The sequence below is a fragment of the Pagrus pagrus genome (assembly GCF_965226575.1).
Source record: "Pagrus pagrus genome assembly, chromosome: 11".
Lineage (NCBI taxonomy): Eukaryota > Metazoa > Chordata > Actinopteri > Spariformes > Sparidae > Pagrus > Pagrus pagrus.
Genome location: NC_140195.1, coordinates 33,670,520 through 33,693,371, shown reverse-complemented (window position 1 = coordinate 33,693,371; position 22,852 = coordinate 33,670,520). Strand labels below are relative to the sequence as shown.

General features: G+C 40.4%; 1 protein-coding gene across 1 annotated transcript; it reads left to right on the top strand.

Moving 5' to 3' along the window:
- Positions 1-2,251: 2,251 nt before the first annotated feature.
- Positions 2,252-22,457, top strand: LOC311264804 (solute carrier family 2, facilitated glucose transporter member 1-like; the record flags this gene model as incomplete). Its single annotated transcript, XM_084365917.1, has 9 exons — positions 2,252-2,344; positions 7,816-7,976; positions 8,070-8,310; positions 18,052-18,214; positions 18,512-18,699; positions 21,524-21,628; positions 21,747-21,848; positions 21,936-22,139; positions 22,251-22,457. Exons 1-9 carry the CDS (start codon positions 2,267-2,269, stop codon positions 22,455-22,457), a joined length of 1,449 nt encoding a protein of 482 aa, XP_084222043.1. The 5' UTR covers positions 2,252-2,266.
- Positions 22,458-22,852: the final 395 nt, after the last annotated feature.

The window sequence follows — 22,852 nt, the reverse complement described above, 5'->3', positions numbered from 1 at the left end:
GCATGGATTGGCCAGAGAGTCCAGACTTTAACCTCACTGAGAATCTTTTGGATGTGCTGGAGAAGACTTTACGCAGCAGCCAACTCTCCCATCATCAATGCAAGATCTTGGCGAAAAATTTATGCAACCCTGAATGGAAATAAATGTTGTGACATTGCACAAGCTTATCAAAATAATGTCACAGTGAATGTGTGCTGTAATCAAAGCTAAAGGCGGTTCAAGGAAATACAAGACTGTGTGATTTTTTTTTTGACTGGGCAGTGTACCAGAACCAAGAGGCTGTAAAGGTGACTCTGGGCTGACAGGAGCACAAGGTAGTTGACCAAATCTGAGTGGGATAAACTACAGAGGATGCAGAGCCTCCTTGAACTGCACGTAATTGGGAACAGTAATAATGAAATGGGATAAACTTTTTGTGACTTTGCTTTTTTCTGCAAAGCAACACAGAGGTGGCTTTGAAGCTCCCCTTTGCCTCCATGGGGCCCTGTATCTGTACCTAACAGGTTTGTTAAGTGATTCATCCATGACTACACTAAATAATAATGTGTCTGAACTGTGCTCTCCCCCCTCAGTTACTTCCCCTTACTTTTTATATGTACACTTCTCTCCCCCATCAATTTTGTTATTGCTTTTGTATGTTTGTGCCCCGGTTGGGAGAGAGGCAATGTTTTAATTCTTAGTGGCTGAATCTAAATAAACAGAGCAGACCAACAAAATGAAGGCCAGAGTATTAGGACTAATAGTGCTGATAACAGACCCAGTATGACCAATGGGAACAATGAACAGCCATTTAAACATTCAGACTGAGCTTTCATTTTAATATGTGGAAATGGTTCTATATGAATGAGGTATAGGCACATGTTTGAGTGGAATTAGTTAAAGGGACAATGTGTAAGATTTGGCCAGAATTTTAGTGTAAAACACTGAAGAAATAAACTAACATTATGAACAGAATGTGAAGAAACAACAGTGTTGACGTTCTGTCAAAGACGTCTTTGTACTGTGTTACACAGATGTCTACTGAAGTTAGCATGTAATAATTGGGTGGTTGTGGCTCAGGGGTAGAACCAGCGTCTCACTACCAGAAGGTCGCTGGTTCGATTCCCCTGGTCTGCATGTTGAAGTGTCCTTGGGCAAGATACTGAACCCCAAACTGCTCCTGATGTGCGGGTCAGCACTGCCATCAGTGTATGAATTACAGTAAGTCGCTTTGGACAAAAGCGCCTGCTACATGCCCTGAATGTTGTTTCAGCTGGGAGATGTATCCCTGAGGCGAGGTAACTACATTTCCCAAGCTCTCTAAACATTAAATGTAATACATGAACATTAACCCCTAAATGTCAACACAATAATTACAGTTAAGTCCCTCTTTTGCCCTTGTTGACTCCCTCTGCAATCTACGGTCTCTAGGGCCACTGGTGCCACAGCAGTTGTCGGTTACTGTGGTGATATGTTGCCCCCTATATTTTTGGAGTTACTTTCAAATTATGATCATATTTTACAAACTAAATCTTTAAACATGACAAGCGCTCATCATGATACTGATACATGATAGGCTTATCACTAACTGCAGAGATATTAAACAACTGCTGGCAAGGGTTTGCACTTTACCATCATCTTTACATGAGGTAGTTTGTCCTCTTGACCCAGTGTTCATCATTGTTCAAACCCTACCACTACCTTGTGTTGGCAAGAATGGAATACATCTTGATAATGTGACCTGTTTTTGTCTCCACTGTCTTCATGATGATTTGAAAGACTGCTGGTTCAATTAACTGTAGGATGTCTTTGAGTCCACAGACTATACTGTAGGTAAGGTAAATACTCTTTGAAAATGTTGAACTTTGAGACCTTTAAAGCAACATGTTGTAACGTTTTGATCTGAAACCAACAGCTTCAGTTATGTTGTGGTACAGTGTGTTGTAACAGGGTGAATGGTGTCTCTGTCACTTGTTTCTGCTCTATGTAACTTCAGTGAGAGGGGAGGATCACAGCATTACATACATGTTAACTTCAACATATAAGTTTTCAAAACATAAGATTTTTATGATGTCATGAGTTCTGTTAGTAATTAGCACCTACAAACTGTTACACACCTGGGATTTGTACTGACCGCAGTGGTGTTTCACTCTGCTACACCTGTGGGGGGTGCCAAAGCACACAAAATGACAATTTCTACATAACGTTGCTTTAACTAATGCATGTGTAAGTTGTCTTGTTAAATGCAGACCTGTGTTTTCTATCACAACAGTTGACACCCCATCTGATGATGGCTGTTGGGACAGCTGTGATTGGCTCTTTCCAGTTTGGCTACAACACTGGTGTCATCAATGCTCCTCAGAATGTGAGTATTTTCTTATGTGAAGATTAAGTGACAAAGGTAAAAGGACAGGTCAGTCAACAATAAAAGAATAAACAAAAATGCAAGTATATCCAAGTGTTATTTTCTTCATTCATATAAATTCATGTAATCTAGCAAATAATTACATTTCTGATTAATTTGGTTAGGGTTAGGGTTAGCAGATAAATAACTGCATTTATAACGCACTAATCCAATTATGACCTATATTTTCCTTGATAGAGTTCTGAAACATTTTGATAAGCTATGTAAAACATTTGTTGACAGAAAATTCTACTAATATTTTCTATATAATTACTATCTGCACATAACAAATAGAAACACATTTTCTTACCCCCTGCCAGAGAGTTCATGGTAATAACTGAAGGAGACTTAGAGGAGCATTTAAATACCTCAACTCAGAGCTCATCTCATCCAGAGTTGGCGGTTGAAAAGTCAGAGAACACTGTTAAATTGTCTTTTAGTGAATGAATCACACTGAAACTATAAATGTGGGGGGGGGGCGAAAACAGACTTTAAACCTAACCCAAACCCTTTCAAAAAACTGAGGGGGGCAACCCCTAGACACCTGGTAGGGCAGCTATATTGCAATATCAGGAGAAGCTAAAGAAGAATGGAGAAACTGAGTTTGCTCCTTTATCTCAGAGCAGAGTTTAACTTACTCCTTCTGTTGCTTGTTAATTTTTAAAGGATTTTTGTTTCTTTAGTGTGGTGTGACAGAGACTTGTTAACTGAATTTTAGTTGAATGTTTCCTGTGTGTGCTTAACATTATTCATTTACAATAATTGTAACACTCATTAATTTAATGCAACAGAGATGTTGTGCTTTTAAAAGAGTGAGACAAGAGGAGGTTTTAGGACGGTAACAGTGTCACAGGTCAGTGGCCTTTTTTCCCACCAACAAGGATTAATTTTCTAAATCTGATGAAATCATGGTGTATGTTTAAATTATGTGGCAACAAAGCTTAGAGTTAAAATTAAGAGAGATTACATTTTAACCTGTCTTTAACATCAATTTAGTTTGTACTCTAAACACTGATTAAATGTAATTCTGTTTCACCAAAACTTTAACTCTAGTTTAAAATATGATTCAGTATTAACTTTAACTTTAACTTGAGAAGGTTTAACTTTAATAATGTCTGCCTTTTTGGATTGATCAAAATGATCAGGTTTCTCAGAGAAATTTACAGGGCAGAACTAGTGCAGTTTTATGATGATGCTGAATTTCTGTTGGGATAGGCTACCAGTTCCACAAGGAGCTGCACAGGAAGATTGGACCAGATATCAAACATGGCAGTGAAATAATTAAAGTTGTATCACCAATGCTCAATCTCCTGGTAGTTCTGAGATTTAATGCCACCGCAATTTTTCCAGATGATGGATGTGGAACTTTTTGACACAACTCCACGGTCTACTAAATTGTCAGCAGAGTGTTTAAGGCAAGTTCTTTTCTCAAAGTAGGAGAAATAAGAGCCTCTCTGCTGAACCAAGATGAGTAGGCCAACTAACTTATGTTAACTTTTTAGCTGACTAGCTAAGGATAGAGCAGCTGAAAGTTAACTGTTTTCCCCTGTTTTAAGACCCAACTTTGCACATCTTCTCTATAGCATTTCCATATTGATTAAACCCTTTTTAATTTCCATTTACGTCAATAAACTTGGATTTACTAAATGGGGATTGCGCAGAGCTCTGCATAATTTTAAATCTGGATTAACTCATTTTGAATCTAGTTTTGCCAAACTCCATTTAAGGAGTAATCTTAGTTTAAATTAATCTTTGTTGGTGCAACTCATCTTCTAGTCAACTTACACCCTTCTGAGCATGCCAATGGTCTTAGAAGGTATTTGGACATGAACCTAGAATGACAGAGATCAGGTTAATGAGGTAATGCAGCAGTTGGTTGGAGGCTTAAGGGTTAAGTAGCTCAAGGTTACAGGCAAGTTAAGGATCTGACCCCTTTAGTTTCTTATGGCAAGAATATGTGATGACCCAATGTGGGAAAATCGCAAATAAGGTGGGGTAGAATAGCATTACACATAGTGGAGTGGCTTTCCTCCACCAAGTCTGCTGTTTACCTATACTGGAACATCTTATGGTGAATGAAAATGCGTACATGCTGATATAGTGCATTGTGGCAGTACTGGTGGGAAGAACACTGAGAAACACACAAAAAAGAATGTTTAAAAAATATTTATTGGGAAACCAAATTTTAGATAAAATGCCTCTTCAGTGCCTCATTAAGCACAGCTTCGATGCAGGTTTCCTAGTTGATAGTAACTCGGTTTTTTTTTCAATTATGGTTTTTATTGTTTCCTTCACAGGCATTACAAAAGGCCATCATTTGTGTTTTCCAAACTTGCCTTTACAAATGAAAACAAATAGAGACAAACCTCAATATAAAAACACAACATCAGCAGGTACAAATAAATAAAAACAAAACTAGTAAGACATTGGCATACATGTTTGAAGTTCAAACAAAACGGAGATAAGATAAATAAATAAAAATAAAAAACACAAAAATCACAAAAAATCATAAAAATTATATCAGTACATATACTACACATATGCACACATCTCATATTGTACCTGCATGCACATACACACCCATCCTGTAAACAACCATACATGTACAACATATATAGTGAACACTTGACCTGGAAGGAAACTATTTTCTCCCCTTCCCCTTAATCCCCTCCCTGTGACGCCAGTCGAACATGGTGCGCTGTAGGCTTGGTTTTAAATGATATGTACGTCAGATTTACCTTACGTTTCCCTGATCTGTGTTAGAAAAGGCTCCCAGATTTCTGTATAGATGTCCATTTTCCCATTTATTTTATATATTAGTCGTTCATAAGAGGCAGTTTCTAATAAGGCTGTATGCCATTCAGAGTAAGTAGGATTGTTCTCCCCTGCCCAGTGCCTAAGTACAACCCTCTTAGCTGTAGTGATAGCGACCTTTAGCCACTGAGCCTTTTTCCCACCTATTCTCTCATTTCCTTTTAGACTATTTAGAAGGCAAAGAGCAGGAGTAAGATCAACACCCACACCCAGGCTGTCAATAATCTCTTCTATAGCCCTCTGCCAATAGGTGGCTAGGCTGGGGCACTTGAGAAACATATGGACAAAGTCCCCACGTTCAGCTTGGCATCGCCAGCTGATATCTGAATAACTCAGTCCTGTCCTATACTTCCTCACAGGTGTCCAATAGAGTCTGTTGAGTATTTTAAATTGATTAAGTTTAGACCTGGCATCTCTCATTGGGTTTAACATCTCCTTAACTAGTATATTCCATTCCTCACCTTCATACATTACCCCTAAATCCCTTTCCCAGGCAGCTTTTAGTCCTATAGTAGTGCCGTTAAGTCCATCAATGAGATAATTGTAAATTCGACCTGCCAGATGTGGAAGCTCACCGAACAACTTCAATGTAGTGCATATGGAAGACTGAGTACCCAACCCAGTGCCTGCTGGGCTCGCCCTAGACAAGCACTCTCTGAGCTGGAGAAATTTCCAGAAATCTTTTCTCTGTAGGTTGTAAAGTTCTCTCAATTCACCAAATGGTCTTAAAGTATTGTTGTGATAAAGACATCTAACCCGCAGATTCCACAGGATACGTTACGGCTGCGTTACGGCTCCGGTACGATTTTGCTCCGTCGTCCTCATCCGGCAACCCCCACCAGCTGCGTTTTGAGTCCGCCACGGCGCAGCTCCGCCGATCAGCTGGAGTCACGAAACCGAGGAATTTCCGCGATAATTACATAATCACACACGACCGCAGTTATATGTATGTGTTATAAACACAACAGCACGAAGTGTTCCCGACCGACGGATTAGAAGAAGAGCTCGTATTTGTCTCTTTTTTGAGGTTTTTGTGTTTGTATCAACAGTGTTTTATTTTGAAAATCAACCGGATGTCTGGTTGTTGTTCCGTGTCTGACTTCCTGTCTGCTCTGTGCTAAATTTGGCTAAATAGCTGCATTGTGTTGCGGCGTCCGCCAGAATAGAAGTCCTGTGTATCTAATCCGCCGGAGCTGGGATGCAGCAGACACGCAGCGCAGCGGACCTGGTGGAAGTTAACACATGGACTAGAGTGTGGCGGAGCCATAACGCAGCCGTACCGTATCCAGTGGAATCTGCGGGTGATGTGCGTCACTCCCTTGGTGTACCAGTCTCTCCAGAAGAACACCTTCCCTCCAATTGTTCCATAATGAGGTTGACTCTACCAGAAGGGGGACACTCCCTCTTTTATATGTAAATGAAGCCAGGTATTCCTAGTGTGAGAGATTATAGGATTCTGGATATCTTCTACTGGACACTGACTCATATAATCTGCTGCCCTGAATGGGGCATTCAATTCTTCCTCTAGATCTACCCACGTGGGTCTGTCCTCCCTATGTGAGAGGAGGGAGGCTATCTGAGCTGCTATGAATGCTTCCTGGTAAAGACTCATGTTAGGAAGCTGCAGACCCCCATATTGTGTTTTAGCCTGCAGTCTAGTTAGCTTCATCCCGGGCCTTTTCCCAGCCCAAATAAATAAACTAAACATTTTATCTATAGTCTGGAATATAGTCCGTGGAACACCAAGAGGTAGCATACTTAGAAGATAATTCAGTTTTGGAGCGATATTAACTCTTTTGATAGTCAGTCATCAAGGCTGCAAAGTGCTCAAAAATTCCCTCCATCAGGAAGAGCAAAAGACAGCAAAGAAATTTCAACAGGGCCCAAACAGAGCAAGCATAGTTTCTGTAGGATGAAATTTGCATTATGTCAAGGAAGGAATCAGAATCCAGTCCAAAACAGGCATCTACAAAATCATATATAACTGGTTTCAACAACACGCTAACAAAACGGATAAACCAAGGCACAAACAATACAGAGACCGCTCTCATACCTGCTACAGCAGCGGACATCGGGCGCACCGGAAATGAGGTGTGCTTATGATGACAGAGGGAGAGCCAACTACCAGCCTTTATAGGATGCCTGCATACAATGATTGGCTATCGATCACCGAGCAATTGAGAGCAAAACATACAGCCCCACGTAACTAGAGCAGAATATAATAAGGCTCTGTTCTGCTACATTAGGTTGGCAACTAACCATGCTTGCAGTTGCAAATGAGCACAATTACTGTATTACTTGACCAAGCATTGGGTAGTTAAAACCTCTGAGGTTCCTCTTCTGGGGACTATGAATGTCTGTACCAATTGTCACAGCAATCCATCGAATAGTTGTAGAGATATTTCCCTCTGAACAAAAATAACCTAATGGTGGTTGCTAGATAGTAAGTCAGGCTAGCACCAAAGTCAAAAGCTGGTGAAATACTACAGTCTGGACTTCAGTGGTGGAACCACTGACCAACCAACAATGTTAAGTGCTACGTCATTAAAGATCAGACAAGCAAGTTTGATTTGTCTTTTTTAGACATTGAGCCAACTGTATGTTCTTCTATGTTTTAGATCATTGAGAGCTTCTACAATGAGACATGGAGCAGCAGGTTTTCAGAGTCCATCCCTCAGAGCACTTTAACAGCTCTGTGGTCACTCTCTGTGGCCATCTTCTCTGTGGGAGGAATGTTTGGCTCCTTCTCTGTCAGCCTCTTCGTCAACCAGTTTGGCAGGTATGACTCTTCCTATGACCAACATTATTAATTACACCTTCCTTTAAAATTGACAAACAGACCCATTAATGGATGCTCTTATTATCTCTAAAGGAGGAATTCCATGCTCATGGCCAATGTGCTCGCCTTTATTGCTGTTGTGTTTATGGGCTTTTCCAAGCTGGCTGCTTCCTTTGAGATGCTCATCATCGGACGTTTCATAGTGGGTATCTACTCTGGCCTCTCCACTGGCTTTGTGCCCCTTTACGTTGAGGAAATCTCCCCCACATCTCTCCGTGGAGCATTAGGCACTCTGCATCAGCTTGGTGTAGTGATCGGCATTCTCATGGCACAGGTGAGATCCTCCAGTTGAACCACGATTGCCCTCTTCATTTGCTTCATTCAGTAGCTTTAGAATGAGAAAAAATCTCTATATGGTGTAATATTGAAGCTTCATACTGACAGTGCACGTGTGGTCTTGGTAGAGATGGTAGCTTAGAATGCCACTATGTGAAGCCCGACACTGTAAATAAAGTCACAAATAATTACCCTACCCTTTCACACAAGGGGTTGTGGTTGACAACAAGAACAATTTACTGACCTTTCCCAACCAAAAATGTAAATAACCAATCAAAAACTTCAGAAACCTTAGTATCTCAATGATTCACCACAGATGCAGCCAGCCAAAGAAAATGGATGCCTTCATAAATAGGCCACATGAAGATCCACCAGTGGCACCAAATGTGACTACCGTTGAGTCCAAGTTCAGTTTTGTTGCAAAAGATAAGGCCAATCAGTGAGTCCATGCAAAATATCAAGCATGACACAAGGGAAAGACACTGAAGGCAAAATACTCTAACGTCACCACGTGACCGAGGCTGAAGGTCAGGTCACTGTACCGGAGGACACTGCTGACGCATCCAACCAACAAATCAAGACTATCCAGTAGAAATAAAAAAACTACTTAATCAGGATGATTTTGATAACAGGTGGGTTTATTTAAAAGTGGCAGACTCAAAGGGCCACTTGATACTGGCTCCAAAAGTGAGTCAACCCCCATAATAGCCCATGTTAAAATTCCCAACTTAACAGCACGTTTACAGTCTGGTACAACAGCGGTTTTGGTCTCCACAGCTTATTTTCTGCTCATGGCAACTGTAATGGGGTGAATTTTTTTTTTTTTTTTAAAGGACTAAAAAAATTTATATTAATATTCAATTATACATACAGTATACAGTACATGTAAACATCTTAATTGGAGAAATGCCTGATTATTGGCAGTAATTAGATTATTGTGTGCATGTAAACCTTTGAGCAAGACTGAAAGCTGGCAACAAGAAAGGCAAAGAGGAGACATCAGCAGAGACTGGAGAGAGACCTCAACACCAACAGCTCGCTTTGATCTCCTCAACAAAGACTCAGCTGTGAAGTCTATGGGGTTCAAGTCGGGACCTAGGGAAGACCATTCCAAAACCTCAATTGTAGCCTGATGTAGACATTCCATTACCACTTCTGATGTGTGTTTGGAATCATTGTTCTGTTGGAACACCCGACTGCACCCAAGACCCAATCTTCTGCTGATGATTTTAGGTTTTCCTGAAGTATTTGGAGATAACACTCCTTCTTCATTATTCCATTTACTTTCTTTAGAGCAGCATATCAACTGGCAGCAAAACAGGCTCACAGCATAATACTACCAGCACCATGCTTGACAGTAGGTATGGTGTTCTTGGGGTTAAAGGCCTCACCTCCTCTCCTCCAGACATATTGCTGCTCATTGTGGTCAAACAACTCAGTTTTTGTTTCATGTGACCACAGAGTTTTCCTCCAGAAGGCTTTTTTCTTTGTCCATGTGATCAGCAGCAAACTTCAGTCCAGCTTTAAGGTGCTGTGTATGGATCAAGGGCTTCTTTCTTTCACAGCAGCCTCTCAGCTCATGTTGATGTTTATACACACTTGACTGTGGACACTGACACCGGTCTTCCAGCAGCTTCTAATTCATTGCAGACTTGCTTTTTGGTGGTTTTTGGTTGACTCTTGACCATCCTGATCAGTTTTCTCTCAGCAGCAGGTGATAGTTTGTGTTTTCTTCCTGATCGTGGCAGTGACACAACTGTGCCATGAACTTTATACTTACAAACAGTTGTTTGTACAGTTGATCTTTGGACCTGTAACTGCTTTGAAATGGCTCCAAGTGACTTTACTGACTTGTTCAAATTAATAATGTGCTCTTTCAGGTCAATGCTGAGCTCCTTAGACTTTCCCATTGTAGTGTTTGTGGCTAGTCTAATGGCTGTATCAAACAGCCCTATTAAAATGGGCCCAGAAAAGTCACCACTCTGTTATCAATCAAAATCACTCAGAAGAAGAGGCATGCTACAAAAACAATTTAATTCACACAACTTTCTATAATCACCAAAATTGATCGTTCCAGTTACTGTATGTATATTCTTGATCCAACAGATTTGGTCATATTTTCAGAGGACCTTTAATAAATTAATAATTGAACCAAACTTCATGAATGTTTTCGTGACAAAGTAGTTTGTGTTCCACTCATTCCATCACAGAAAAATGAGAGCTGTAGAAATCATTGAAACTGAAGACCGCCATACAATACATGCACTGTTGAACCGCTGTACAGTTAAAGTGATTCAAGTAAAAAAAAAATAGTGCAAGAATAAACTGATACTGTTAAAAATATAAATTAAATGCAAACTGAGATAAATATTAATAGAAACAAAGCATTGTGCTATATCTATATGTACTGCATATAGATATTAACAGGAACAATGGATATTAAAAGAAGCAAAAAAAAGCAGCTATCAAATAAAGCGATTGTGTGTGGCTAATGTAGCCAGTTACTGACAATCTGGTAGTCCGATGACATAGTGCAGTTGAGCCTTCATTAGTTGGCAGTAACATCACATATACGTTGGTGCTCAACACTGGAGCCCCCCAGGGCTGTGTTCTCAGCCATGAGTGCACTCCCAGACATCAGGAGAACTCTATTGTGAAGTAGGTGGTCTAGGTGTGACGACACCACCATCATCAGCCGTATTATAAACAACAATGAGAGTTCATATCAGGAGGAAATCAACAATCTTGCAGAGTGGTGCACAGAGAACAATCTGCTGCTTGTTTATTTTAGAAAGAAGGAGGCAAAGACACACACCCCTGTCTACATCAGTGGAGCTGAGGTGGAGCAAGTGAATAATTTTAGGTTCCTTGGAATTATCATTACTGAGAACCTAGCTTGGCCATCACACATCACCACCCTGGTTAAAAAAGCACAGAAAAGCCTCTACTTCCTATGGAAGCTTAGTGAGGCTAAATTCTGGAGCAAGAGTCTGGTCAACTTTTACGGAGGAGCAATAGAAGCATCCTGACAACTTCCAGGTGAAGCGATGGAGTAGACGGACGCGTAGACTCGCTGCTCCACTAGACCCGTTAATAATTAGCCAATAAAGTAAAGAAAAACGATAAATGAGTACCAGACTGCAGGAAAAGGCCTCTAAAGGAATGAGTTCCAGTCAGAAAACAGGCAAGAAAGACATGAAAGTCGGTAAAAATGACGACGTTATAACAGGTTCCAAGCAGCTAATGTTAGCCGAAGCTACACCGTTGAAAGCCGTCAACAATGCTGGCGGGGAATCGGCGATGCTAGCGGAGCTGAGGAAACTTCGACAGGAGAACAGTGACTCTTTTCAGGATTTGAAAACCTCTAGAGTCATCCATGGAGGAACTAAAACAATGAACTGAGAGGCAAGACAGAAGACTGAGCGACACAGAGAACAGAGTAATTGCAATGGAAGACAGAGGCGTACAGCAGGAGAGGGCGCTGGGCTACCTGTTGCAGAGAGAGGCTAATCTCACTGCCAAGTGCGATGACATGGATGACAGACTCCGCCGCAACAACATTAGGTTGTACGGAGTTCCAGAGATGCGGAGAAGGATGACATGATATCTTTCCTAACAGACTTTCTATGCACTTCGTTAGAGTTTCAAGAAGCAGTCGACATTAAACTAGAGAGAGCGCACAGAGCCCTCGGTCCAAAGCCTAAAGCCACAGCTGCACCACCGAGATCCATTATAGCTCGGTTTCTGGACTTTAATGTGAAACAAAAGGTGCTGCTGCAGGCCTGGAAGCAAATAAATATTCACTTCCGGGAGCATACGATCTATTTTGACCATGACTACTCGCCTGACCTGCAGAGGAAAAGGAAAAAAGTCTGAGTGGTAATAAAAAAGTTAAAAGAAGGGCTCAGTCACCATACCCAGCACAGCTAAGACTCTTTCTGGATGGTGGCATAAAACTGTTCCCCTCACTTTTGGAGGCACACTCAACATTGAAAGAACTTGGCATAGATACAGCAATGGAGGACCGAGAAATATTGGAAAGGGAGCTGACATGAGGGGGATGGACAATACAACAGGACCGGAGGAAGAACCAACAGCTGAATCCAGCGGAGATCAGAGCCATCATTCAGGGTGACAACAGAGAGGCCAGAGTTGAAAGATGAAACCACTATAAGACTAGACCTGTGACTAATAATGACAAAAGACACTTAGAGACTGGACTGGTGATGAACAATAATAATAATAATAATAAATAATAACAATAGAAAGAAAGAGACATTATGAGACTGGACTTGTGATGAAGAATAAAAAGAGAGACATTATGGGCCGGGACTTGTGATGAAGGGAAAGAAAAAAAAGAAAAAGAAAGAGACACTATGAGACTGGTCCTGCTGGGAACTAGGTCTGGCACTACAAGACCAGACCAGGAAGGAGCAAAAACAGGGATATGAAACGAGACAAAACGGGATCATGATTTATCGTAAATTACTGATTGGAAATAACTGATTCAGGTTATAGTATAATTATGAGAAAATAAGGTGAATATAAGGGTCGGTGGGGGGTGGGGAAGGAAAGACTATCATCAAGTACGAGGCGAAGTGAGGATATTCCAGGGACAACCTGGTGGACCGTCGCTATTGCACTTTGTGCTATTGCACTTTGTGCACTCTTCCCCAGTGAAGATTGGGAGTGGAGATCCCCGGAGTATGTTTGTAAGGTTAAGACTCTGTTCATTTCACTTCAGGGGCAAACCGCTGGAGTATTGGAAGTTCACAGTTGTTTTTTATGTTAAAAAAATTCATTTTATCTCTTAGTTATCAATGTCAGCAAATAATATCATCAAGATAACTTCTGCTTATGATTTTGTTTTGATCGCAGTTATTAAGGTACATTTTAAAGAAAAAAATACTATCACAGTATTAAAACATGTTTATATAAAAATGTTTTAAGTTACAAAATATGGACAAGTTGACGGTAGTTACTTATAATATAAATGGGCAGCTGACAGCTGAAAAGATTGAACTGTTCAATTGCATTACTTCAGCAGACCCAATATAGAACACAATAATCTTAGAAGGGAGTGGGTGGGGCAGGTTTTCAGTGCCTCATGTGAAAAGGGTAAAAAAAGAGGAGTGGCAATTCTGTGTCATGGATCACTTGGTTTTATTTCAGAGAACACGTACTGTACGAAGACAAAAAGGGGCGCTACATTTTGGTTGCGGGTACAATCAGAGGTGTTAGGATATCCTTTTTAAACATGTATGCACCAAATGAAGATGACCCCAGCTTCTTTAAAGAAATTACAGTTCTTTTAACCACTCATGCCAAAGGATTTATCATAGTGGGAGGGGATTTTAATTGTGTGTTGAACCAAAAATTAGATAAACATCCATTTGAACAGGGACCTAAACTGCAGAAAACCAAAGTATTGTGCAAAATGATTGAGGAAATGGGGCTGGTAGATATATGGTGTCAAAAACACCCCAAAGAGCATGATTACACTTTTTTTTAAAGGCTACTCCAGAATAGATTTTTTGTGTGTGTTAAAAAGAGATGCCTATAAAGTTATAGACTGCTACATTGAACCCATAACAATATCAGACCATGGTCCAGTGGTTATGTCAATAAATTTAGTGAACGAAAAACAACCTAAACAGTGGAGAATTAATGTTTTGTGTCTGAATCGCCCAGAGATAGTTCAAAGTAAAAAAAAAGATTGGAAAGAATATATGGAACATAATGATAATGGGGAAGTTTCAGTATCGACCTTATGGGAAGTGGGAAAAGTTGTGCTGAGGGGGAAATTATTTGCTCTGTCATCCAAAATTTGAAAAGATTGTGATAAAGAACAAGGAGAATTAGAAAAATGCATACAGGAGTTAGAAAAGGAGCATAAAAAGACAAATGACGAGAATATTTTGAAAGCTCTTACCCAGCATAGACAAACATTAAATGATTTATTGACACATGGCACACACACACAGGCTGAGGGTGCATTATGTTTTGCCAACCAAAAATATTAGGAATCAGGAAATAGCGCCAGCAGGCTATTAGCATTTCAACTGCGCAAGGCACAAGCAGATCGCACTGTGGCAAAGATAGTGAATCCTGCCACTAAAAAAACACTGTCCCACCCTAAAGACATAGCAGAAGCTTTTTCTGTTTACTATGAGACACTTTATGACTCAGAGGAGACAGGCAACAAAACAGAGAGGATTAATACCATATTAGGAAAAATTAAGTTACCCAAATTAACTGAAAATGATTCCAAAGCAACGAGGGATCCAATCACAAAAAAGAAAATTGAGGAAACCATAAAAAATCTAAAGAACAACAAGGCGCCGGGAGTAGATGGATACCCAGGTGAATTTTATAAGCATTTTCAAGATGAGGTATTTAGAGTATTTAATTATGCCCTTACAAAGAACAACCCCCCAAAATCTTGGTCTGAAGCAATAATTTCCATAATCCCCAATTGATTTCATCCAAACCTTTGCAGAAATTATACGAGTAGACCCTAGAATTCAGGGAGTATCAGTAGGTGGGCTGACCCATAAAATCTCGCTATACACGGATGATGTTATTCTGTATATTACTGACCCCTTGAACTCAATTCCAGCGTTTTTGTCCTGTTTAGGGGAATTTGGGGAAATATCAGGTTACAAAGTTAACGAAACAAAATCCGAGGCCATGATGCTAGTAGGTAAGTGGCCAACAGAGTTAGATAAAGAAGTTACATTTAATTGGTCTGATAGGGGATTCAGATATTTAGGCATAATGATTACTACACAAACTTGACTTGACTCGATGGGAGATTCTCCCTCTGTCCCTCCTAGGTAGAATCGAAACAGTCAGGATGAATATACTTCCTCCATTGTCATACATCTTTCAATCACTGCCTATTTGGATACCAGCTTCCAATTTCAAAATGTTGGATAAAATGATTTCTGCTTTTATTTGGCAAAAGCAAAAGCCTAGAATTAGACAGAAGTTGCTATTAAGCCCAAAGGAAAAAGGTGGTCTTTGTTTGCCTAGCCCGAAATTATACTATTGGGCGGCGCAACTCTGTAGTATGGTCGAATGGCTTGTACAAGACGAGGAAACAAACTGGATTGAATTGGAGAACCATGCGTGCCTGCTAGTACCTCTTGAGATGATGCCATTTATGGAACAAAAGAAATGGAAAGACCTAAAAATTGAAAATGAATGGATTATTTGTACCCATAGGGTTTGGTCTCTGGTGAGGAAAAAAATAGGTGCTCCTCTAACAATATCACATGCAGTAAAAATAGCTAAGATTGTTGATATTTTGCCAAACAAGTTGGATGCTGGATTCCAGATAGGGGCAAAGAAAGGACTAATAACCATAAACCAGATGTTTGATGGAGAAACACTTAAATCATTTAAGTAATTACAAGATAAATATGGATAGTGTTCTAAGGATTTCTATAGGTACTTACAATTGAGGGATTACCTATTGTTGCACATCGAATGCAATGCTTTGAAACAACAACCATCACCTTTAGAACATTTTCTGGTAAAATGTATAGAGAATAGTAAAAAGAAGATGGTATCCAATATATATAAACATTTACGAACACATTTTTCAGGAAATTCTTTAGATATAAAGGAAAAGTGGGAGTTAGAAATGAATGTTGTTATTGAAGATGAGGAGTGGGAGGTGGTGTGTGAGCAGGGTCACAAAGTCACTCATAGTCCAGTGTGGAAGGAATTCAATTGGAAATTAAAAATGAGATACTTCAAGACACCTTCTTTTACATCAAAATATGACAAAAATAATACAAATTTATGCTGGAGGAGATGTAAACAGATTGGGGACCACACTCACATCTTCTGGGCTTGCCCGATACTGATTCCATTTTGGCAGGGGATCCAAGCAGAAATTCAAAACATTTTGAAAATTAAATAACCAATGAACCCATTACATTATATACAGGGTTTGACTACAGGGGGAAATATAGGGAAAAGGAAAGTCCAGCTTTTACAGATTCTCCTACTTGTGGCGAGGAAAATGATAACCCTTGTCCTGGCTCAAGCCTCTACCTCCCACCCTTCAACAATGGCAAGAGGGACTAAAGAAAGTTTATGTAATGGAGAAGATAACTGCAAAACTTCATGTGAAAATGGACTTGTTTTTGGTTTTGTGGGCCCCCGTCATCTCCCACTTTGGATGGCCAGACAGATGAACTGGTAACAGCTTGTTGTGAGAAGTTATGTCTGTTTTTGTCATTTTGTGGTGGTCGCCTGTCCAATGTACTTTCTCCCCCCTATTCGGGGTTTCGTTTTGTGGGATGTCCAATTGTGTAGTAGATCTTGACTAGGGTTTGTATGTTTGCCGAGACACTAACTGTTCTTTGTTTTTTTGAATTTGTCGTAAATGTATTGTTTTGCTTTGTTTTTATATGCATAATTTTAAATAAAGAATGTTCAAAAAAAAAGAAAGCATCCTGACTGGAAACATCACAATCTGGCATGGTTCATCACGGCCCAGGACAGGAAGGCTCTACAGCGGGTGATTAAAACCACCAGAACAACACTGGTACCATCTACAGAGCATCAGCGACATCAGTGAAGTGAGATGTCTGCACAGAGCTCAAAGATACTACAAGACAACACCCACCCAGCCACAGTCTGTTCACCCTGCTGTCATTTGACAAAAGACACAGAAGTATCTGCTGTCAGACCACCAGACTACAGAGCAGCTTCAATCCTCAGGCTGAGACTCCTCAATTGATCATCAAAGCTTGCCTAAAATAGATGTAGCAGGACTCAGATTCAATAATTATTTTGTTTTTTAAACCCTTAAAAAATGACAATGTACCTTGAGGTTCCGTGGGTTAACAATGTTTGGCTGCAAAACAAGATGCTGTGTTTGCATCATTTTGTAATCATAACAATAGTTGTCTTTAGCCTGTTTTTGAACCATAGTATAAGTTTTTGTGCAATAATTTGCAGAAGATTTTGCTTAAAGTTTTAGTGAAGTACCATGACTATATGGTAAAAGTTTGTAAATAGCAGGACTAGTGCAAGCCTTTTTCGGGTTGTAAGCAGGATTTGACCACCCCACTACCAACCCTGCAAATTCATTCTTTAACTGTGCATTTTGTAAGATTTTAGACATTGTTTATGTTCTGCACATAACGGGTCAACAGAAAAACACATTTCCATTTCAGCCAGCTTTGTTTAACAGGTTTTGTAATGTACAAATGTGCATTGATTATTTACAATTAAAATTCAAGATTAACTTAATTGACATGCAATACATGATGGTACAATGAAATGTCACCATTATTGATGATTGAGTGCTGAGAACGAGTTGAGGAGTCTCTCAGCCTGGGGAATGAAGCTGCTCTGTTGTATCCGTTGCCACACCACCGGATACTTCTGTATGTTTTGCCAGATGGCAGCAGGGTGTACAGACTGTTAAACTTAGAATTACAAGAGCAAAATATAAAAGAAATAATCTAAAATAATTATCATGAACAATGGAGTATCCTTAGGAACTTTACATTTTAATTTGCTCATTTGTGGGATGCAGCTCCTTATGAAACTCATAATGGCAGAAACTAAATGAACAGTGTTATAAATTACAGAATTACACAAATGTTAAATAAGACACTGATCATTGGGTTAGGACTTTGTAACACATATGATGTTCATTGAACAATACAGTGTTGTATCTAACATGTGTAAGCAGTGTGTTACGTGTGTTTTGTAGATCTTTGGTACTGAATCCATCATGGGAAATGCCTCCCTGTGGCCCCTCCTGTTGGGCTTTACTCTGCTGCCAGCTGTGCTGCAGTGTGCCCTGCTGCCACTCTGCCCCGAGAGCCCCCGCTACCTCCTCATCAACTGCAACGAGGAGAGCAAAGCCCGTAGCAGTGAGATACACACATTTGAATACACATATTTTACATTTGACAAAAAACTAAATTATTAACACGAGTAAAAACATTCAATATCTTCACTGTGCTTAAATACACTCATACACGTTTCTCTACAAATTACTGCAGTGAAATTAACAGGCACTAATGTCTGCCAGAAAGGTTGGTTAGTACCTCATCTTTTTACCACACATATCATGCCAAGCACACCTGGCACCTGCAGTACAGTATATGGCAGCTTCAGAAATCCCATTCCAGGCTGACATATATATAACTTGAACCACTGTCCTCCAGTCTTGCTGAAGCTGCGGGGCACTGACGATGTGAGTGAGGACATTCAAGAGATGAAGGAGGAGAGCCAGCAGATGATGAGAGAGAAGAAGGTTACTATTCCTGAGCTGTTCCGCTCCCACATCTACCGCCAGCCTATCTTTGTTGCTATCATGCTGCACCTCTCACAGCAGCTATCTGGAATCAATGCTGTAAGTCGAAGGACCAAAGAGGAAACATTGTGTACTATTCAGTGTCAGATGGATGAGGCCTGCCACACAGTACAATCTAATAAGTGTATGCCATCACAACTAAATATAACTGATATAGCTGATTTCTCCTCTTCTACTCTGGAGGGAGGTTTAGACCAGGTACAGGCAGTATGCAAGCAAAATCCATCAACATTCATCTGCATTGGGTTATTTTCTGCCGCAACATGATGATAAAGAAGATGGCAATAGACAGGATGCATGTGGAGGTGTTCTAGACATGTCCACCTGGGAATGCCTCTGTATCTCAAGAAAGAGCTGGAGGGCAATGATAGGCAGAGGGATGTATTGGCTACTTTGCTAAGCCTGCTGCCTCTAGGACCCAGACTCAGAGAAGCTGAAAAGCAATGAGTGAAGCAACTGTCTGACGTGGTAGTATTAAGATACTCAAGTATCAAGTCAGTTAAGACTTAAAACAACAAGCATTTCAAACATTACTTCTCAGTGGACTTAAAGAAGTCAAGTCAATTTATTTATTTATATAGCCCAGAATCACAAATCACACTGCCTCACTGGGCTCTAAAATCTGTACAGTGGACAACACCCAATTAGACCCTCGATTTGAGTAAGGAAAAACACTTGTAGTAGAGTGGACTCAACAGACCAACAAAATCACAGTGTATACAGTTTTCATCACAAAAATATCTGATACAAGTAGATCATAAAATGTATGTGAATAATGTGGATCCAGAAGGACAACTGAGCAGAAATTTCCAGTTTTGATTTGAGCCATTGAACATTCCATTTGCCTGCGGGCCTACTTAAGACCTCATGTTTCACCACTAAGTTAGCATGTAGATTGTTTGCTCTTATTAATTTGATAGAGACATGGTGTAACAGAATCAAGGACAGAAATAAACACTTAGTTTAAAACAACACTAGGTAGTTTGGACTCATTACTACCCCCAGCTGGTTGAGAAGCGCAATTATCTGTTACCAGTGTCGTAAATACTGTCGCTGTATGAGTATCCCTGGGGAAAATAAATACACGTGACTTTGTTGACGGAGCCGGCGAATCACGAAATCGTCTGAAAAAACCTCAATCGAGTGCCAACAACAAGCAAGATTCAGAGATATCAGTTGGTAGTTTGTTAGCATAAAGGCTGCACAGCACATTAGAATGCTAGAATTATTCTCATACCGAGTTGGTTATAGTGATTGCACCGACTAAGTTACTTCCACAACACGACGCTTGGGCGTGAATGTGTTTAGTAACGTCTGAAAATTTAACTATGATTTTGGGAGTTATTATATACAATCGCAAGTTGACGTTGTTTGGTGTGATAACTACAACCAACTCGGTACGACAATAGTAAGTAGCATGCTAACGTTACCTATAACAACAATAGCCTAACGTTACCTCCCGACCACACTGTTCAACAATTACGTTGATTATCTGCATGAACTAAGGAATCTGCAACTTTTCAAGACAAGACGTTCATAGTGTTTTAGTAAGTTAGTCATCATTTACAGTCACTACATGAAATCGGCAAGCTATCGAAACGGACAGCATTAGATTATCTCCCGGCTTTATTACGGTCATAAACTGTGGACAAATAGTGCCCCAATGAACACCACATAACAACAAATCAACTCAAAGTAAAAGTTGGTAAGATAATAAAGTTGTATATATGTAATATATGACTTACAAATCCAGTAGCATCAAGGCTAGGTCGCCATCAGTCTTGAAACCCATTTCAGCTCGTGCCACCGAGTGTAAGCTGGTCCAATATTTATCCGTGTCCGGGCTCTGTTCTACCACTTTCTCTTTTTCTTTTCTTCGCCTCCTCAGACAATACCTTCTTGGCATTTTTAGCTGGCTTGGCCATGGCGCTGGTTTACGAAAAATCCAAGTAGCTGCTGGCTAAATCCACCAACGAATAAACGTGTGATGTATGTCGTAAAGCAGGTCGCACTAGACGCCTTTACGTCTGATAGGTTCCTACCCGCTCTGGGAAGTTACACAGTGCGGGTTCTGCCGGCGTGACCCCCCTCAGGCTGCAGAGACGTCACCTTTCATCCTATTAACCGTTTTTCTACCACTTAACTGAGTTTAGAAACATTATTTTAAAGTCAAAAAACTACCTAGTGTTGCATTAAGTTGTCAGTGAACTTTTTAAAAGGGTTCTGCAGACACTGCAGATGAGAAATGAGCAACATTCAGGACTGAGAACAATCAATTAGAACAAGTGACAAGATTGATAAAATCACTAAACTCTTGTAAGAATTGGAAGTAGGGGGCTGGAGGTCTATAGAGTACCAGCAGTGCCGTTGTCAGGGAGGGTTAAAGGGTACAGATAAGCCCTACATATTCAAACCTTTTATCACTGACGATAAAATTTCAATGTTTTTACATGCTAAATATATGAGTTGTTATCTTTTCAGCCATCTCCAAAGCAGCTTATCCTGGCAATTCATAATGGCCCTAAACAAACTGAGAGACACAGTATCCATGGACACGGGTTTCCCCTGATGCTCCATCATCAACCCTGATGCAACAGTATAATGAATTCTGAGACTGTATTAGGCCACTAGGACTAATGATTAAGAGCTGTGGCACATGTGGATGAGGGGCCCAGTTTGAAAAATGTTGTCCCCCTGTCCATAATTCCAAGTGGCAGGCCTGAGTACCAGTACCATAGTAGTTTTAATGAGTCCAATTCTCATCTCAGGTGTCTACTCTCTACGTCTACTGAGCAGCTGATGCATACACAAACATAAACTCTATCATAAGTAACTGTTCTCTGTGTCATGTAATCATCTTAAGGTGTTTTACTACTCGACTGGGATCTTTGAGCGAGCAGGAGTTTCCCAGCCTGTCTATGCAACCATTGGTGCCGGAGTGGTCAACACCGCCTTCACTGTGGTCTCTGTAAGTCACAGAAGAACCATTTGAGAAAAACACTAAAGGCTGAGATGTTGAACTCCAGAATGTTTGCAAACGGCATACCTTCATATTGTACTAAGATACTTTCTGTCCTTCTGTGCAGTTGTTTGTGGTGGAGCATATGGGCAGGAGACCACTTCACCTTATTGGCTTGATGGGAATGGCAGTTTCAGCAGTTTTTCTAACTGTTGCTATGGCATTGTTGGTCAGTGTTTGAGATTACCTTTACTTAATCCATTATGCTTTTCGAATTATGTGACTGAAAGCCTCTGTGGTTTGCTGTGCTCCTCAGGACCAGCTCAGATGGATGTCCTATATCAGCATTGTGGCCATCTTCAGTTTTGTAGCCTTTTTTGAAATTGGCCCTGGCCCCATCCCCTGGTTCATTGTGGCTGAGCTCTTTAGCCAGGGGCCCCGGCCTGCTGCCATTGCAGTTGCTGGTTTCTCCAATTGGTCTGCCAACTTCTTAGTCGGGATGTGCTTCCCATATATCGAGGTAGGTACTGTGAATCTATGTTTTGTTTATCTTCAGACCAGAAATGCCATTAGCCTTACATTCTATAGCTTGTGTCAATCACTGACATGTTTGCCTTTGATTTCCCTGCAGCAACTCTGTGGCCCATACGTCTTCATCATCTTCACAGTCATGTTGCTTGGCTTTTTCGTCTTCACCTACTTCAAGGTGCCAGAGACCAGGGGGCGCACCTTTGATGAGATTGCAGCAGGCTTCCGACAGTCAGCTGGTCAGGGTGCTGACAAGTACTCTGCACCCGAAGAGTTCAACACCCTCAGGGGGGATGATCCTGACCTTTAAAGCTGCCATACATCATATTCATAGTCTGATATCATCATGTTGGAAATGATCCTGCATTATCATAAGTAATGTTGCTCCAGGGCCATGATTGCAACTGACTAATGACATTTTTCTGATGTCATAGCTTTGTGACTCAGGAAAGAAACCAGAAAAATACACACATGGGAAAAGTTAGCCTTGATTAACGTTGAAAAAGGATCTTTTCCTAAACCTATCAAAATAATTTTGTGTGTTGTAAGAACAACACGAACACAACAATGTCAGACAATCCACAAGACACTGACTTGCAGCATAGTTACCCATTACACTTTGGGTACATTAGTGACAAGTTTTTATTAAACCATAAGTTGATGATAGGGTAGCCTTATTATGGATCCTACTGGTTTTCTTACTCA